Here is a 20,540-nt window from a genome sequence, read left to right as displayed (position 1 = left end):
TGTTTGAAATTAGGTAAAGACGTACGATTTCCCTTCACGAGAACGGGACGAAGAAATAACGTGAAGCTAACGCGAGCCCGGAGTGTTGCCGTTCTAGAGAGAATTTTATCTCCTCTCGACCGTATTATGAATCATAGACAAATATGGGCACGAGTTGAGCCCATTTTCCGAGATTATCCGCGAGATGCAGAATAAACTCGGAACAAATGCAGCGCGCACGGATGCACGGTGAATAATCAAGATGCTTCCTTACCAATTGTGTAATTATAATGGAAGTACAATATATCATTAGTTTGATGTCGCAACGTTTGTTCGCCTATACTTGTCACCGTGATTTCTCGTCACAAGCGAATGATTAACTCGCCGAAGTCACATATGCGATTTGCGACGATAAAAGACGGAGAGGCACGCGAGAAGATGATTTTCGAGAAATTGAATCGATCGGTCATCCGAGTGCAACGTAATCATTGCAATTTCAACATCTTTCTCGTGAAAAATTATGCAAAATTATATTTCATTCCATTTGTCCCCATTTTTCTACGATCGTTCTCTTGCAAAGAGAAGAGAAAGTAGAAAATTTTCTATAGAAATGTCATGAAATTCACGATGACTGGATGAATATATGCGTGAATGTAGAATGCAGATTTTGTTAAAGGTGATGTAACGTGTTAAATAATTCCGCTAAGTATTAAGTCTGCAGGGCTAGTGTATATGCAAATAACAGAAACAGTCTTTTATGAAAAATGTCTTTATTTAAAGGGGAAGCTACACTCAGGCATGCAAAATCAGTACACCTATAATACTTTCTCACGTATTCTAATGGAAAGCAGGACCGTATGTGGGCGACGGTACGCCGGAGTAAGTATTCCTCGCACCGAAACTGTTATAACTACTGCTGCTCTCTAGGGAATTAGAACCGAATTGGTAATTGTTGCCGTTGTTGTAGTGTCCTGCACCGCCTGATTGATAGTTGTAAGCGCCCTGGTTGCCACCTGCTGACACAGAAACGTGGAAGCAATGAGAAAGAGTAAGAAAACAATGATTAATAATACGTAATAATAAATAATAAAATTAAATATAATGGAAAAGTTATATACAAATATAATTAATGCTAATAAAAAATGACATTACTAGAGAAATAATAAATCGCTAAATGTCAGTTCATTTTACATACCACCAGAATATCCGCCTCCGATGTGGTTTCCTTGGTAGCCTCCGAAACCTTGGCCGCCGGCGTTGTACCCGCCTTGTGCGTTGTACCCGCCTTGCGTGTTGTACCCGCCTTGCGTGTTGTACTGATCCGGGTAAGTCGCGGTGCCCTCGTACCTGACGTCCGCGTGGAAGCCGGTTCGCCAATCGGCGGTGTAAGTGACGATCTGTGTCCTGCCATCCGGAAGCTGTACCCGGTACTCGCCGCGAACGGTCTCGCCGTCACTCGACTCCCGCCTGCCGAAATCGTTTCCGGTAGCTTGATCCTTCACGGAGTACCCGAACTCGTAGGATTTTGGCTGTAACAAGATTGGGTAAACGAGCGTGAGTGCTTCTCTTTTCTTTAAAGAGGGTGATGCTAGAGAAAGGGAGACAAATGGAATGAGATATAATTCTATGCAATCTCAAGAAAAAACAATAAAGTACGATAGAAAAAAGAAGAATAAACATAACGCAAAGAAGAATAAATGATATTGATGATACAGCCATAATAAATTATGAATTTATTGCGAGTTCATTTGATGTAATGCCTCATAATATTCAATTTATCATGAATATATTGTTAAAGCAACGCGACTTCTCATTAGGACGACAAGCATCGCTCTTCCTCGCGTCGCAAAGTGGAGCACACGAAGAAGGACTGAGGAGAGGCCTGACGAGACGATTTAATCTGGCTTATATGCACCATCTCGTCACTACCACTATCTAGCAGCGGCTCGCTCGCCGACGGGCAGATCCGTGCGAGACGCGAGTGCGCGGTCCCGCGAGCGCTCGCGGAGAGATTCCCGGGACGATTAGCCAACCCCGGCAATAACGATTTACCGTGAATTATGCCCGCGGTCGCGGTTCACCCTATTAATATTGTTACATCATCCGCGTGACGCATTTGCGCCACCACGCTCTCGCTCTTCGTCGCGTTCGCACGCGTCCGCTCGAATTTGTAACATCTTGAGCGCGCGATGCGTCGACCTCCGTTCTATCTCCGATTGGAGCATAATCGTGCCACTCACGGTGTGTTAAAATAGGTATTAACTAAGCGCAGCTTACACAGCCACACTGCACACGTTTGGCACACGGCGAACATCCGATTGTGTACTTTTCAGCGAGTTAATTGGATCCGTGCACGCAACGTGGTGCGAAAAGAGTCGAGAATGCTTGTGCGAGAATTGCGGTGATTTTTATATATTTTATATAGAATAATAATAATATATAAAATACCGGCGCAATTATAATTATATTTAATTAATAATCGATCTAGTTTGTAAATATTTCAGATTAGCCGCGCGAAATGATTCTTTTTTAACGAGGGACTACTAAAGGTGCACTCGACGTGGGAGGTGATCCTTCTCAACGCCCAATAACAGTTTCAGGAAAGCGTCTGGATAGCGTAGGTTCCCTACAATAGCATCAGCTGTGTGCCGATCGTGATTACGAAAAGATTATGAGAGGTAAAAGAAATATCGACTGTGGCACAACGACTCTCAAGTATCTCGAGATCCATTATGCTACATTGCAGGCAAAAAATCGTGAGATCATTCCCGTGGAGTCGCGGAGTTGGTTCAAGCTCACAATCAGAGCCGCGCTTCTTCGGGTCGAAGCTTGCGCAATTCAGGTCAGGTCCGTTTCTTTATTCCGAAAGTTCAATGTTACTTCCAGAACATGACCGAATGTGGATCCGAGGTGCTCGAACTACGACCTCGGTCTGCGAGCTCTGCGTTTACGCAAGGGAACAATCACAATGATTGGCGATACGTATATTAGAGCACATCTAGATCAAGACTTTAGAAAGTAACATTGAACTCACCGAACAAAAGATCGTCTATTCCGATTGCGCAATGTACTTTTTCCTTAATGCTTTATGCGTCGCGTAATCAAGATTGTCGGCGGAATATTAGACTATCGTGTGTCGTCTCAAGTTTCGCGAAATTGCAAACTCGAGATCATCATTGAAATGTTGCAAGTAATAATAGTATTTTCCTGTCGTGCTAGTTAATATTATCATCTTGCGAATCGTTCTACAAATAATTCCTGTATAAGAGACGCTTAATTACACGTAACAAGCGTCTGGTTTAATTACGTTCGAGCAATTTAGAAAAGAAGGTTTAATTGCGCAAAACGCGCTGCACTGGTTGCGAAAGCGTTTGGTAATCGAATGAAGGTGGAAAATGATGATATCGAAACTGATAGGCGCCGAGATCGGATCTCGCTCGTTGTCGGATCATGTTGCACGAATTTTCTACGTAGCAAGTGCAAGATCTCTCGTAAAAGTTCCAGATTACTTCTTTGACATTTTGCCGATGAATTCATATCGGCCTTCGCAATATTATTGCGAAGCAAACTCTAGATTAGAAAAAAAATCGCAATTGAAGTTATAATTTATCGGAGTAACAGCTGTTGCGTGTATTCTTTGCAATCGTATGAAATACTAGAGATTACTGAAAATTGTTAGAATACTGAACATTGTTTAGTTTGAAACGTCCGTCACAAGTACCTCGTTGTCGATGTAATCCTGATTATCTTCATAACGACCTCCGAATCCGCCTCCCCCATGACCGCCCTGTGCCCCATGTTGACCTCCACCCGCGTAATTTCCGGGGACTCCATATTGGTTGCTGAGGGGTGGCTCGCAGTGAACGAGACTGGTACTCACCATAAGAGCGAGCAATATCTGCGCAGAATTGTTAACTATAAAAGTATCAATTTTTACATTAAAGATTCATAACACGACCCCTTCTCAACAGTTCGTCTTGCGTATTCGCGTAAGATCTTATCCTTGCTGACATCTGGACGTAGGTGTGTATTAAAGCAGCTGCAATACTTAATTAAAGTGTTGCAACAGATGAAAAAAGTTTTTGAAAGTTTCGAATCTTTCTCAGGTGTCTCTTGGTGTCGCCGATTTAGTTTGCGAGATATCATCGTGCGAGACAAGTGGTCCCGGCAAAACCAGTCATGGGAACAGAAGAAATATATCTTCGCAGCAGAAATGATGTGCACACGCAGGAACTTCGTACGCACACGGTGGTTCCCGCGAACTGTGTTAAACATATAGCAGGATAATAAGCGTGCCCGGCGAAGAAAAGCATCGATGGTGCAATCGGATGGCGGACTCGGTAATTAATCCCTAAAATATTTCCGATGGTGTCTTCCCAGGGATGCTTTCCAGATGAGAGAATCAGATGATCAACAACGCGCTCGTACGCGCGTTGCGTAGGCGGGAAATTAGAGTCACGCGCCTCTATCTTTTCCTCTCGTTTCTGCCGTATCGTGAGAAGGTGCACCACATTACATCATCGGCGCTTTAAAAACTGACGCAAGACTAAACATAACTGTAAAGGAATCAGAGTGCGCTCTTAGGCAGCATGCGTGACCTGCGACTTTTCCGCGGGAGAAGGCCTCTCGCGCGCGCGATTTTTCAGGTAATTAAGTAGCTGCTTCAATGTACACATCGACGTTTGGACATCAGCGAAGACAAGATCTCATTTGGAATAAATTACTGGACTACAATATTTATGTATGTAATGTTAATGCAAAATATGTGGAATTTAATATATTTTTACGAAATTCGCGTAAAACAAAATTTATATATCCTATTAAAAATCTATATTTAATCTCACAAATTCTATAAAATAAAAAAACATTAAATTCCACTTTACATCAATATTACATGAAATAGAACATGAATATATGAATATATAAATATATCAAAACAATTATAAATTTTTTAATAATTATAATTAAAATTATAATAATAAATTACAACTAAATTTATATACAAAACCGCGATTGTCCGTACATATTAATTAGTCATTTTACAGTATAATATTCGTTGTGTGTGCGAAAGTTTTGACCCTGCTTTGGATGCTTTTCAGCGAATAATTAAAGATTCGCACCAACAACTGCGGTTTAGGTTCTGCCTGTCTGTATAATTTTGATTAGATAAAAGACTTTCTAATTAGTAATAAATCACAATTTTCAAAAAAACTAAAAGTCTAAAAATATGAATGTAACTTGACACAACGAAATTGTCTTCTGTACTATTAATTGATCAAATTCCTTTACTTTACTGAACACAGGAGTGTAATGATTCCGTACATTAGTACATAATTAGAGCTTATCTCTACGTATCTTGTATGAATATGTAAATTAAGTCATTATTGTGGTAATTGGACAATTGTCTATCAAGGAGTGCACGTTCATTAAATACCGTTTATTAAATGCTGTAGCGAATCAAATCAACAAGCTGCATAATATTTCTCTTCGGTTATTATCGTTTTGTTATTTCTTTATTTGTTGCATTACTGACACGGTTTTGTATTCGAATTGTCATTTAGTTATATTAATGTTTGAACATACAAACATGGACAAATTAGATGTAATAAATAATTCACTGAAATGTTTTACAAATATTTCTACGCGTATTAAATTACTGAAAATTAATCAAATTTAATGAAACATTTATTTGATCCCAATTTTCCCACAGCATTCCTCCCTAATCGATTCGAATTTCAGTTTCAATTTATCATTAGCAAGTGCACGTTAAACAAGTACGTAAATTGCATTATGAAACTCATATATAATCACTTGAACATTTCTAGTTACCGTCTAATATTACATGTGTTTTAGCTTTACGAAACAAGATTCAACACGAACAACCCGGCGCCACTTCAGTTAACCGCAAGAATGTTTAATCGGTGCCAGAGACTCTCTCATCTAGCGAGCACACTGATGGCAACGGGGATCATTACTCAGAAGCACAACCACGGTCACACGGCAGTCAGCGAGAGCCATCCCGGACAGAGAAAAAAAGCCCGTTTAATTAACGATGATCAATCGATTCTGATCGATTGGCGCGAGTCTACGAAGCAACCCCCGGGTGCCCGGCACCGCTGACTTCCATCCCTCTCGCGCGTGCGGGCACATTACCTGTCGCACTATTGAACCCATATCGCGGAACGGAGATCCACAATGGAGATGAGGGGTGGACGTGGAGACGATGCACCGCGCAGAGAGAAAGAAGAGCACACAAGCAAGTTGACTGAATGCTGAAATATGGTGATGTTTCGGTGCGCATACCGGTTCTTATATAGAGAGTTCTCTCTCTCTCTCTCGTCTCTTCGCTTCCACGCGGAGAGGATCCGTTTCCTGCCGCCGTCGCCGTCGTCGCCTCGTCGGGGGAGCGAGAGAGCCGACCGGAGGAGATGCTCGCTCGGGAGGACGCCGCTCGAGAAACGACGGGGCCCCGTACGTACTCCAGTTCACATAGAAAGAGGGGGGCCCTCCGCGCGTGTGGAAAGCCCGCGCTTTATTTCCCATTGTTCGCGGCCCTCCTCGCGACGTATTCGTGATTTCGGGGCCCAAGAGAGCGGACGAGCGAGCGAGCAAGCGGGCACCCCGAGCTAAGGAGCCGTGCCCCGAGACGAGCTGAGCGTCTGCTCCGCGCGGAGAAAGCTGATTACTTCATCGCGTGGGACAGCCCGCGGCGCGACGCGCCGCGCCGCGTTTTGCTCGCCTTCTTCGAGCGGACTAATTAGGCAATTGAGACTTAATTATGTTGCAGGACCAGAGGACGCACGATCGGGTCCTCTCGGAAACACCATCGCGCTCGCTACCGAACGAGGAGCAGGGCCATCGAGGGAAGATGTCAAGAGAGGGAGTCGCACCGGTATGCGAGAGGAAGTTGAAATATATGGCTGTATTAATTAACGTTAATGACATAAAAGTAACGATGTGAATGCCAAATACAAGCAGATCTTATCAAGATATTTATCTCTTATCTTGTGTGCTTATTATGCACTGGTTGCATAAGCAAGATGTATTATATTATATTATATCTCTTCACACACATACGCATACACATATCGTATTTTGTCAGAGATATATATTACAGTTTTTATTATATACAATTGGGGTGCTTGTTTAACGTGAGTCCCCTTGCCTCTTACAATTGGGGTGCTTTTTTTCAAGATTTGGTTTATGTGTATACTTAACTTATAAAACAGTATACTTTGGAACGCTGTAACTCACTAAAAAATGGTCCAATTTCAAAAAACAAAAAACCGTTGTATTCGCCTCATTGTCAGCTACAACTTTTACTTAGAGAGAAAAATCGACTTCCATTTAAAAAAATGGCCGCCATGATGAAATCTCTAAAGTGGCGCCATCTACAATTAAATTGAGAATATCATCATCTTGCCCCCTCAAAGCCATATATAACTTTTGTCTGAAACATTTTTCTCTGAAACGACGTCGTATCGAAATATTTTACTGACAAATATAAAATGGGACACCCTGTATATATGTCAAAATATTGAATTCTAATAATTAATTAAATTGATATTAATTAAATTGGAGAAAAGGTAATTTATATTACTAAAAGTATCTAGAAAAATTGAGTTGTGTGGAATGGATCAATCCGAATGATCGTGATGCTCCGAGATTAATCTAGGAACAATCATTTCTGCACACACAGGGAGCTCGATATAAGATAAACGCTTGCACAAATGCCTCCAGATTAGAATTAAAACGGAGCGGAAAGACGAGCGAGCAACGCGCTCCCGTTTTGAAAATTATGCAATGAGCTCTTTATTATGCAGGATTCAGCCGGCCCATTCGCTCTCCGTAAATCCAGCCTTTCGATCTTCTTTGTTACACGCCGCCGCCGCCGCGCGCACTAGGAAGGGCCCACGCTCATCTGGAGCGTCACTAACGAAGCTCTCACCTCTCATTTTTTCTTTTTCGTGAATACGCCGATCCCGTGTCCTTGAAAGAGCCTCGCAAGTACCACCGGCGTGTCATCACATCTCTCGTAATATTAATATGCCTGCACCGGGACGTGCAGCGACCGTAACGATATGCTAATGCCGCAACTTACGTAGCCCATTACGTAGCCGAAGTGGTTGAATCGTGTAAGGCTCAAACGCGCACTTATCCTACTGCTTAAGCGGCTACCAGGTTCAATTAGGAACGTAAATCATCTTCAAATGTAACGCTTTCTTTATAGAAATCGTCTTTTTTCCGTTGAGATCTAATCGCGCATCTTCTCTCGATATCACAAAATGCGGTAGCGAAATGATATAAGTAATATACACGTAAAGTTGGTTTCCCAATCAAATTAGTTTTATTCATTTCTATTCATTATTATATAAATCAAGTTTATTACTTTCGGCTTTCGCCTAGAAAGGGATTTATTCATTATTATAATTATTTTCGCATTTCGTGAATCGTTGCAAACTTAATTTTTAATCTTACGAAGAATTGGTATAATAATAGTTGCGAGCTTTCAGACTGTGTGTGTACAAGTTATCATATTATTTAATTTAGATGTTATGTTATTTAAAATTAATATTACCGTACCATATTTTTAATTTTATTATCAATGTGCTGTTGCTACTGTAATTAATTATTTTATACATGGTCATCTTTCAGTGTAACGCTCGGATTGCACTGCACGTTTGTTGAGGCGACCACCGTTACGACTTAATGGAGAACGAGAGAACGACAAAAAAGTCGCAACGGGATCCATTTGAACCGTGTGTCCTTCTTTGCACGCGATACAGAAGTTTCACACAGAAGTTTATTCCTTTTTAATGACAGTGCTCATCTCGACGAAACAACAGTTTGCGCATTATCCTGCAATTGTCTGTCGACAAGGCGCATTACCATGCGGAATTATTTCGAATAAATTGATTAGTATACGTTAGCAGCAACGATATCAAAATGTATTTATTATACTTTGTTGCGCCTGTTTCTAAACTTTTGTGAAAAATTTATGCAAATAGCTTTCGAGGTTTTGGGAGATCATGTGCGATCATTCTATTATTTACTTTAGATATTTTTATACAATTTTAAATTAATATTATTGTTATTAACATATTCCATCTATTGTGATAAATTCTTTTATATTATTACTAGGTAAGACGATTCATGTCCTGCTTGCAAGACGAGACAATTATAATTACAAAGACCCGTTGTTGTCGGACTGACCGAGTACTTAGCTTGGTTTTCCTAAGTGACGCGTTTCACGTTTACTTTCTACGGGGAGCCGGCGAGCCGCCGGGATGCCACGCGTGGCGATACAATCTGATTTAAATTTGACGCTATTTGCTCTTCTTACCTATGATTACCTAACGGCGGATAATTCGTTTCGTAACGCACTGCCGCAGACGCAATCGCGCAATCCTTCCCTCATCAGCGTCCACCAGCGGCCGGATGGTCGGCCCGCGCTCTCGAGGATCCACCTCCGTGCGCAACAACGTGTTCGAATGACGATACATCGCTGGTTCGCATGCCGGGTGACTTGCAAAAAGTCGCGGACAAGGCTTTGCCTATCGTTGATCGGATCGAGGGAGTGCCAGCGATCGCTTTCCCCCGAAATCGTAAAGAAAAACTCCGAAAAAAACTTGTCTATATATACAATTATTATTATAATTATTCAATAATTAAGCGTGAATTAATTAATTTCATTAAAGCTCATAACAAGATTTTCTTATTAAGACATCTTTAGAGAAATGTTTAAAAAATGTGCAGAATTTTTCTTGACATAATTTTTCTTCAATTTCAATTTTATCTGACGCATCAATCAGCGAGCGCTGCTGAGAATTTGAGATGCACGCAGTTATGTTGTGATGAGTCAATAAATCATGAGAAACGCAGATTATCTTCTAGTAGTCGGATAATGATGATACTCATTCACATTTTGTGAACGTAATTCATATTTTATGGACTACTATGATATTTAAATAAGATGTATCGCAGATGTGCAGCTCTTTTCAATTCGATACACGAAAATATGTTGACGGAAAATTAATTCCACGTCGACTTTGATGTTTTGTTTGCTACATAGGTATAATCACAGTTTGTTAAGCTACACGCAAGAAAAGTCTTTCCATAAAATAATAAAATTTAAATTTAAAAATTCCATAAAATTCTGTTAAATTCTATTACAAAAGATTTAAATGAAAAGAGGTGCAAATACTGTTACAACTTTTATTACAAATAAAATCTGGCTAGAGAACAGAAATATAACAAAGATAGGCAAGGAGGGAGAGATTTTCCGTCATTCACGCTCTAAACGCTATACTTTATTTTATCTGCGACTTATAACTTTAAATTGAAACGATAAAAATGTAGTAAAATGGTCACGCTTGTAACAGTTGTTGATATATGTTAATTATATTAATATATTGGCAAAATTAATTAAATTTTTATTTGCATTAGGTACTGTTGATGCAGTCGGTTAATGTGAAAAAGGCAGTTTTATTCCTTTTCTCTTGCTCTGTATAATCGTCTATGCCGATAATTCAGTTTCCTGGACTTGTAATATTATTTTGCGTGCCTGATGTGTATCCACTACAGGCGCAATATCTATTACTGATAAAGCGAGGCTTTTGTAACTTGTGATGCAAAAGTACACGAAATAAAATACAGAATCGAAAGAGATGGAATAAAGGATAAAGGGAAACGTATGAAAATAGAAAATATATTGTACAAAACTTACATATTTAAACATATCGTTTTCGTATTTTATGTTAGCAATGACAGTATTAAGTCGCATTATTTATTGTTAACGGTGAAGGATAAACCAAAACAGAGCATTTATATGTATATGTATGTTACAGTTGCGAACTTGTGAGCTGTATCGCCCATACTTCTCATTACGTTATCCATCTGCGACGCTAATGAGATAATTCCAGAGAGATATTTATACACGGTAATCCGTCATACGAGATATCTACTATAAGATATAACAAGGTGTCATCACGCCAAATTGCAAAACAATTTAGATCGCATTCAAACTAGAATAAATTAAACGGCGCAGCACATAGATGCGATAGGAAACAACAAATCTCTAACATATATAAAACGCGTAATAAACATTTGTAAGTTGCAATATAACATATCCAGAAAATACAAAATATCGCAAATAACGTACAATTATTGCTAAAATATTTCCAGATAACGCAAGAGTTTGCAGAACTTGATAACACCTGAAGAATCCATCCTTCGGGAGCCATCCGTTAGGTATACCTATCTTCACTATCAGCGCTCCAGACTCTTGCGCGCTGTCATTATTACATTTCTATCATAAGACTGTCGCATCAATTTTCAACTTTAGTTGCAGTGCTCTCGTCGTACTGCACGGACGGTACCATGGGCGGCTTGAAGCCGTACTCCATCTTCGACTGCCGGAAGCTGCCGGGATACCGCGCCTCCGGCTGCCTCGATTTCCTGAGGACACCGGTCGTTGTCGCCGACTGCGACTGCGACTGCGCGGCAATACTGTTTGCGGGATACTGCGGTGACCTCGTCTTGCTCCGGGGGATGTTCTTGTGTGACAATGGTGCGGGCCCCAGGTACTCGTCGCCCTTCGTCGCTCCGTCCTTCTCCAGCAGGTTGTACGCGATCTGTCGCCTGACGGCCACCGGCACCGTGTACAGCGAGGGTACCGCGTGCGGCCGTGATGTCGCCGCGTACCCCCTCGGCAGTATCATCAGCGTCCTGACGTCGGGGTAGTGCGGCGTGTTGACGTAATTGTACGCTGCCAATGATTGCCCGTACCCTGGAGTCCCGTGATGAAACCGCGAAGCGTTCACCTCGCTCGGTCTTGCCGCCGCTTCCCCGGTACCTCGAGGGACCAGGTTCTCGAGGATCGACTCGGCGTTGGATTTCTGCCGGTACGTGATGTCAACTGAACCGCTGTTAATCGATGGCTGCCTCTCCACGTCCACGCGATACGGCCGCGGAAGGCGCGGTGCTACCCCCGACGTCACAATCGGCTTCTCCGTCGCCTTCTCTGCCGTGTGAGTCGTCGAGTAAGCTACCGGAAGTCGCATGTGCAGCGAATAGGAAGACTGCGGCAGCGGCCGCTGGACCAACGTGTACGGCGCTCGCCTCTCGACGTGGACCGGGTACAGATGCTGCACCCGGATCTGCCGTTCCGGCATCACGTGCACGGGGTACGGCTGAGCAACTGGCACCGCAACCGGCACCTGTACCTGCACCGGCACCTGCACCGGCCTTTCGACCACCCGCTCCACCGGGATAGCCACCGTCTTCTCGATGACCTTTTCGACTTCGACTGGATGCGGCACATGGACAGTCTTCTCGACGATCTTCTCGATGGGATAGGGACGCGGCAGCGGCACCAGGAATCCCCCGTCGCCTGCGGATCCGTTGGGGATGATCTTGAGAAGCAGCTGCTGCTGCGTTTCCGGTCGCCGCGTCTCCGACGAGCGTAACGGATGCTGGTGATCAATCAGTTGGCCCGATTGCGACTGCTGCGGCCGATACGTGCCCGGAACGTAAGTCTTCACGTATTTGTTCGCCACTTCCTGGCTCGCGGGGCTTCCAATGGGTTTCGCGCGAGGTGGCACGTCACTGTCGCCGTTAAAACTATGCTGCGGGTCGGATTGATCGCGTAACGCATCGCCGGACTGGCTCGGAAGCAGTAAAACGGGCTGCACGTCGTTATACTTGAACGGCTGCGACCCGACGTCCTCGGCTGGCATTTGCTGGGTATTCGATGAGAACTCGGCGATCAAGACCGAGGACGTCGGCTTGTTTTCAGAGGTATCATACTCGTGTCGATTGTACCTCTGGGAGAGCGTGGACGCGTGTGCCTTAATGACATTTTTCTCTACCTGGTCGTTACCTGAAACGGAAGTGGACGTATCAGCTTATTGTCTACCGCATATTTCTGCTTACGAGTGAAAACTGGTAATTTGTGATGGCGCCGATGCGTGCCAAACACATCGTGTACATAATGCGTGTATCATTACGACACATAACGGGTGCTTAAATTGACGCTGCGTGCTAATTCAGATTCGTATTGCCTCCTCTCCGCGTAAGTCGGTGAAAGTTAGCGTTTCCTCGAAAACTGACGAACATCTTATACGTTACCTTGATAAACGTCGTAGTTCGATTGCAATTCCGATCGTTCGTCTTGGCCGTGCGCCTGCTTCCACCTCTGCGCGTTCCCGATACTGTTGCTCTCAATGACACCAAGGTTGGACGTTTGTTGAACGTATTCCACGGGGTAATGAATCTCGTGCACGGGCGCGGTATGGAAAATCTCGATGGACTTCTGGATCTCGACGGAATTGTCGAGGACCTTCTGCGTGACGGCCTCGACGGGTTTTTCTTCCTTGACGCGTTGGAAACTTTCATCCTTGTAGCTGTCGCGCGATTGGTTCCCTTTGTACTCCGCGGGTCCTCCGTCAGCAATCGCCAAACGCTGCAGATCGTCCTGAACATAGTCCGTATCGGTCGCGGCGGATTGTTCATTGTCGAGAGCAGCTTGGTCGGCATTCACCAGCGTGATCCCGACCTGCAAAGGCTTCAGCATGATCGACGACATTGTTATGCCCTTGGAAGCCGCCAGCCTGGAACCCCTCGCGCCGATCTCCAAGTTCTTCTTTTCGTTCCTGCCAAATTTAATCCTAGAAGCGTCCAAGTTGTCGTCGTCCAAGTAATCAACCACTACGTCCCGAATTTCTTCATCAGGCAGCTCAGGCACCACGATGGGGCCCGAGAATCTCCCCGGTTGCAACGACGGGCTGATCTCCACCGATGTTGAAGTCCTCACGACGCTCTTTGTCTTCTCGCTGGATTCCGGGAACTTCGCGTTTTCGTTCGCGGTACCGTTGTACCTTCGAGACAACCTTGCCTGCGGCTGCGGGAGAATCTCGGACTCCTCCTCGGTCGAAGCAGTGTTCTTCTTGTCTAGCGGCCGAGCTTCCGTTGTGCTCGCGATGCCAGAAACTTTATCGAAATTCCTCGTGAACGCCTCGAACTCGATCGCTTTCGATTCGGTAGACGACGAATCGTCTGCTAAATTATGTTCTTCCTTCAGCACGAGTGGTTTCCTAGTAGTGAACGCGTAAGGTCTTTCGCGGTCGCCCCTGTCCTCGAGGAAGGACACGGTGCTGCTGAAGGACTTCCGGTAGGCGTAATCGTCGTCCTGCCGGTCGTCGATGTTCCTGGCGGCCTTCTGGTCATCCAGGTGGCCCTGCCGGACCCTCTGTCCAAAACTGCCGGCGTTTTCGACGACCAGCACATCATCGGGTACGGTGTACCCGGAATCGCGCAGATCGAGGTGCTCTCCAAACGGATACGCATCGCTCGCAGTGCCGGTGAACGGCGTTACGTAAACCGCTGGGGCTGGGGAAGAATCGGTCGTGGTAGCATCGCTCGATCCTCTCTCGCCGCTGCGAACCGCTGCTGATCCACTTAAACCGACATTCGCAACATCGTTAGAGTGATCCTCGGTGCCCGTTTGTCCAGAACTTCGCGCTTCTATGCCCGTCACGTAAGGCTGCACTATCTTCCTCGCCGGCGAATCGTGGGACTCCGTGTGATCAACGGCCTGGAAAATCGGTTGGTTAATGTAGCCGTCCAGAATGTCTGGCGTTATTCTCGCGATAATATTGCGGGCGAAACTGTGTCAGGAGATTGCAGAATTATATTTCTTGTGGGTTCCTAGAAGTGTTGGTCACAACACGTAAGAGTTTCACGGAACTCCTTCGTGTATGAGCAAATCGGCTTTGTGATTAAAAGCGGGAAACGCTTAAGCGATGACACGGAGAAAACGGGATCATCCAAAATCGACTCATTTCATTTAATTTACTCATTCAACCGTGATTATTGGTTTCCGCTAGAGGATACGATCACGTAAATCAAGCGCGAAAAGATTTATTTTTACTAGCATTAATATTAAAAGGCATCTCTCTTGACTTTATTACGCAGCTGAATTATCATATTTAATGTCACTTTTCAAATGAGCGCTCGTTAAAGCAACCTTTCTCGTTTTACATCAAGCTTACTCTCATTTGCTTCTTCTTCTTTTCAACTCTTCCCGCGATATCTTCGCATCAATATCTGTCGGTCCGTGAAAACGAGATGTTCAATCGCATCCGAGCGTTATGAATCTTTACAAACGAAGCAAATCGCAGTGACCCAGAAGATTTAGCGTGAGAAAGATGTGGGAAATTATTTTAAATAGCAGGCATATTTCGATTGATAAAAATAAGTACTAATGATTAATGATAGAAATAGAGGAAAAAATCGATCAATAACGGCTAGGAAGAGGGTTGAAAACTTCTAAGGACGTCGTTGTTCTGTTTCCAATCAATTTTCTAGATAGATAACTATCCCATTATTCGTGAGAAGCAAGTACCTCTCGAAGAAGTCTCCATAGACACACCCATTAAAAAGAATTCGTGGTATCCTGTCCGTTTCCCGTGGCAATCCCGCATCTGCGCAGGAGGAGACCGGCGCGGCGCGCGGAGGCTGGAGGGAAATAAGGCATCCGAGATGATCGGTCGCGCGAGATGAGAGAAAGGTGCAGTTACGGTACCGGCGCCGATCTCCCTTTCTCCCGTGGCGTTTGAGCGAGAGGGGAAGAGAAACGGGAAAGATGAACACCGCATTCTTGCACCGCGCGTGCAAAAGAAAAACCAGTGAGAGTCGCGTAAATCCCGATGGTCCAGCGAGAATAAACGGCTCAGCGAGCGGGTCACGTCCTCAATGCTCTCGTTGATGGGCCCTTTACTTTCCCTTCCTGCATCGGGACCCCCGTGTTTCCTTTCTTTCTCTTGCAAGACTCGTATTTTCGAGTCGAAGAATTCGCCGCGAGGAAGAAAAACAAGAGAAGCTACATCGTTTAAGCGCGAAGCGAAATCGATGAGATTGGGAAAGTAATTTTGTGGTCGCTGATGATCACAATTTTTCGACTGAAATTCTTCACTGAACTATAAAATTAGATATTTTGCTAAATTTTGTATTAATTTCTGATGCAGGATTTCGCGTTTGAAGTTTGCTAAGGAGGTCGGCATGGACTTTTCGTTCAACTTGCAATTCCAAGAAGAGCCGGGAAGCTTTTACGTTATAGACGGTTTTACGTTAAAGACGTAATGACGGCTCGCGGATGCGTAGATGCGTTAAGAAGCCGGCAACTGACCGTTTACCGCGCGGAAACGTTTACCCGACACATAAGGATACATAAGGAAGCGATGAATTAACATAATAACAGCGAAATGTAGTGTTGCTTCTTGCAAAGAGGCAAATATCTCAATAAGGAATCGTTATAATTGCACCATTAGTTTTCCACGTCGAGAGAGCAGCCTTGCCTCTCCTCCCGGTTTCGTACACGATTAATATTCGAACGTGTCGAGAGAACTTTCTCCGTGCATTGTTTCTTCATAATATTATAACAAAATAAGTACCGGCCATCTTGCATCGTTATCGTGCTGGAAGTAATATCGAAGAAAGCAGGAACATAAGTCTCGTTTCCAGAAAATTGATCAACCTATTGAGAAAATTGCGTTCACTGGTCGCGCGATCGCTTCTTCTTCTTCGTGCAATCGACGGTCGATCCCTTTTCGCGTGCGACATTGTGTAACAACACATGTGTGCGTCGGAGCATCTCGCTGGAACAGCCACGAATTCACGTCCGCGAATGGCCACTTTCACTGGCGAGTTTCCTTTTAACGCGAAGAAAATGCGTGACTCGCCGTGCCCTGTCGTCCGCGTTTTACCTTGCCCCTGACGACGCGTTCCGCAAACGCCCCTTATAATTTAGCTTCGGTATTTGTGGCACAGAGCTTGCGTCAATTTCACCCGTGACTAATGACTGATTAATTCAGTCGCACGACGATTAATCCGGTCGCGCGACGTGATTCGCGTCGCATGAAGAATTGTGCATTTTCACCGTTTAATCTTGAATAATGCGAGATCGTTTATTTTCCTCGCAAGAGGAAGCACGGAGGAAGTTAAAAAAAAAGTCGGGTACCGCTGCTGCTACAAGAAAACATTCGCCTTTAACGACCTGTGAAGACCGTTCCTTCTAACAACTAACGTTTATCCTAAAACCGCTAATGAAGAAATGAAGAAACATTTCAAATATTATTATGCACCGTGATTAATTCTATTTGCCGCACTTCGCGATAGTTACGTACTATCTTTAATTTATTAAGATTATAAACGCGGAACTCAAGGAATTTATACATTTTACTGTATCTTCTTGCTAGCGAAGATTCCTGATGCGAAACGCGCAAACGAAAGTTCGAACATGAAAACGTGAAGATTTCCAGAGTATGCAAATGCAAAACGTACGCGAAAATATTCGACTTTCTTGGCTATCGCTTCAGCCACCAATTGTTAGCGTACTTCCATTTTTCAAGTTGACTGTAACACTTTCGCTTATTTATAATACGTTGTGCGTCGCGTTTATTTATGTGTTTCCTCGTTTCTACTGCATTTAATTTCAATTCGCTCGCATTTTTTCGTGACATCATTCGGCGTCATTACGAAGAAAATGCAATCTATCCGCGGGTGAATGACGCGCAGAAGATCATTCACTTGCGTTTCCCTATGCTTTGGGAAAAGTCTTTTAAAAAAGGTGGGAACCTTGGCCGATATATGGTTTTGCGTGTGTTGGCGGGCGCAGAATCACGACAGCACTTTGTTCCCAAGTGAAAATGCTCTCTTTCTCTCTCCGTTTCCCGGGGACTCATCACGACATTCACCCGATCTACGCTGAGTGAGTCCCAGCTGTAATTCATCTCAGACCGTCGCGCCTATACGTAAAGTAGCACTTGAATGACGCTCTGCAAGTAGATCGAGGTTAAAGATTTCTATGCCCCAAGGTTGAGGATGTTTGTAACCGCTCGATAACACCTAAGGGGATCTTCGTACGGGCTGATGCGCCGCGGGCTATCACCAGGAATTTAAAAACATTTTTTTTCAGATTTTCTCTTTCTCTCCCGTCATCTTTGAAGTCACTTTCCTCGCGATATTGGAATCCGATTAAGTTGGAAGTATTAGAGACATCGTATAATTATTGGTCATTTATGAGATTACTTTCCTCATCTTATGAAAAAAAAGAAACTTTAATTGAATATTAATCGGCGGAAAATCGAGATGGAATTCGTACCGCTCTAATTGCGTTGCTCTGTAACGATTAAGCAATCTCCTACGCTACAATTTAACGCGATAATATTTTTTATGTTTACCTCTTCGCCACTCGAATTCGAGATGTTAGATTCCGGGGATGCTGTTACAATTGCCGCCCATGTAAGAAGAACAACCTGCGAAGAAAATATATATCTAGCTCGTTTCATGTAATTTTAATTTTAATTTAATTTTTATTTAATTTAGTAATTACGTTGCAATAATCATTGACAAAAATGCAATTCGCGTTTTTCCTGCGTGCTCAAATTGTCCATCTATCTCTCAAATATTTCTTCAAATTTTATCTATCGTTATCCACTGTGGCTGTAAGTTGGAAACTCGAAGATCAAAAATCGCAAAAATAGAGCCTTCCGGCTTCTTGAGCCTTTATCTTCAAAAACAAACTGATCAATCAAAGACACACGGAAGATGGACATGACTTACAGCGTAGAGTCGCATATCTTCTGCCTGCATTAAGGAGCAGGAGCCTTGAAGAAGCCGCGAGTCGCGAAGTCCTCCTCTTCGTGTCCTGGATGCTACTGCCGGTTTCTTCTTCGTGCGCTTCAGGTGTGCGCTTCAGGCCGTGGCGGCGTTTCTTCCGTCCGTCCGTCCGTCCGTCGTGTCGCACGCACACCGCAACTCTGCAACATTGCGTACCACTTCGCGATACACTTGACTTCAACCGAAGCTCCAGTTATCCCCACGCCGACAATTTGAGAGAAGCCGGTCGCCAGCCAGCTCAACGAAATCCCCTCTGGTATCCGCGACGTACATACACCTGAACTCCTTGCCTCGTGTCTCTCATCCGATGCCCCGGAGGAGCGAGAGGACCCGTCGCGCGAAGAGTGAAGACAACATAAGAGGCATGCAGACGTGGAGGGTTGCGGCTTGGAGAGGGAAAGAAGCGATGGGTGTACGATGCGTGCACTCGCTCGTTTGCGCATTGATGTTGATAATTTATTCATTGTTCATTTATTTATTTTGAATATGCGATAGCCCAAAAGAAGCGACATCGCATATATTGCTTCATTGCTGCATCAAACGACAATTGTTAATTCTTCAATGCCTGAAACTGAGAATTTATTTATAGACTGAATGAGAGCGCCTGCAAATAATTTTGATATTAATTTGTGCGATAAGTGGATAATTTTGTCTGGAAGAATTTAAAATGTGGACGGACAGGTGTTCCGTCATTTGTTCGAGTACACTCGCTGTCTCATATTCATCAGTAGCGGAACGCGAGATCGTGAAAGTGACATTGCTCGTCCGCTAAGAGGGGTTTTTAATGACTCTTCAATTTTCCTCTCTTTCATTCTCAAACGTTACGCGTCGTTATACTTACTGCGCTCGATTTCACCGGCGCAATTAAATTGATTTTTGAGTGAGCATCGCCGAAAAAAGAAGAGTCCGTGATCACGTACTATGACACGTTACATGCTCGAAGAAGATTTATGAACGTGCAAGAGAAAACGTATAATTGTATTCAAAAGGCATTGCCTAGCAACAAAGAAAATTGTCGACATTCTTTCGTATTTCCTCAGTTCTGTTGGTCGCGACCGCGACAAGATTTAGTAAAGGGATAATTAAAAACTCGCAATTTTTTAGAAATATATAAAATGTAGATATATTTGTAAATGTAATATTTTTAGGAAAATTTGAAGCATTATTACTGCATATTACTACTGCGCATTATTGTACAAAACTATTAATAAATGAAGTAATTAATCACAAAAGATTATAAATAATTCATTTCAAGATATGTTTTAATTACCGTTGCGCGATATATACGATACCGTAGCTTTCGTTTTTCCAAAGAAAGAATTAACCACCAATTCTACTCTCATTTCTTTATTTTACTCTCTAGTTTTTCTTCGTTCCATAAGCGCCGAGTTGTGTATGCTGAAATCAGACACGCGTACATACGTACACTAATATACCAACACCGTTCAAGCATACCTAATTTGAACCGTTTAGCGGAACTATTTTTTTTGTATATTTTCGTAAGTACAATTGTAACGAGTAATACAGTTATATTAATTGTTACACAAATAAATTATATTTAATTTAATTAATATTAATATTTAATATATATGTAATTAACTCTAATTTCTAAAATTTATTATCAATTTCGTGTTAAATAAAACTTGGTTTTATTCACTCGCATTATTTAAAAATAAAATGTTATCAAATTCGTTGAACCGTGCTAATTAAAAATAAACGTATGTTTAATTCACTGTTTACTTTCACAGTACAATTTCGAGTGGAAAACAGTGGAGGCTCATAGCAGATGTTTTTGGAACTTAATTTTCGAGATTAGCGGCGCCTGTAGAATGACTGTCCCGTCATTAGGGTCTAGAGACATAAGAATTGCAGTGCTGCAGGCG

The 20,540-nt window shown here is 43.2% G+C and overlaps 2 protein-coding genes across 3 annotated transcripts; both read right to left on the bottom strand.

Moving 5' to 3' along the window:
• Nucleotides 1-732: 732 nt before the first annotated feature.
• LOC105280572 (pro-resilin) lies at nucleotides 733-6,284 on the bottom strand. Of its 2 annotated transcripts, none has more exons than XM_011341212.1 (4): nucleotides 6,133-6,284; nucleotides 3,701-3,877; nucleotides 1,175-1,508; nucleotides 733-995 (listed from the first exon to the last, which is right to left on the bottom strand). In XM_011341212.1, the coding sequence occupies exons 1-4, from the start codon at nucleotides 6,151-6,153 to the stop codon at nucleotides 817-819; spliced, it is 711 nt and encodes a 236-aa protein (XP_011339514.1). In that variant the 5' UTR covers nucleotides 6,154-6,284; the 3' UTR covers nucleotides 733-816. The 2 variants fall into 2 exon arrangements, with proteins under 2 accessions (XP_011339514.1, XP_011339515.1); XM_011341213.2 differs by having other exon boundaries at nucleotides 733-992; nucleotides 6,133-6,243.
• A 4,417-nt stretch (nucleotides 6,285-10,701) lies between these two features.
• On the bottom strand, nucleotides 10,702-20,193 carry LOC113562962. Its single transcript, XM_026973825.1, has 5 exons — nucleotides 18,601-20,193; nucleotides 18,219-18,293; nucleotides 13,108-14,572; nucleotides 12,258-12,859; nucleotides 10,702-12,203 (listed from the first exon to the last, which is right to left on the bottom strand). The coding sequence occupies exons 1-5, from the start codon at nucleotides 18,628-18,630 to the stop codon at nucleotides 11,307-11,309; spliced, it is 3,069 nt and encodes a 1,022-aa protein (XP_026829626.1). The 5' UTR covers nucleotides 18,631-20,193; the 3' UTR covers nucleotides 10,702-11,306.
• Between the last annotated feature and the right edge of the window lie 347 nt (nucleotides 20,194-20,540).

This window comes from Ooceraea biroi, chromosome 11 (assembly GCF_003672135.1).
Source record: "Ooceraea biroi isolate clonal line C1 chromosome 11, Obir_v5.4, whole genome shotgun sequence".
NCBI lineage: Eukaryota > Metazoa > Arthropoda > Insecta > Hymenoptera > Formicidae > Ooceraea > Ooceraea biroi.
Note: the sequence above shows the minus strand (reverse complement) of the source record. Positions and strands in the feature narration are given on the sequence as shown.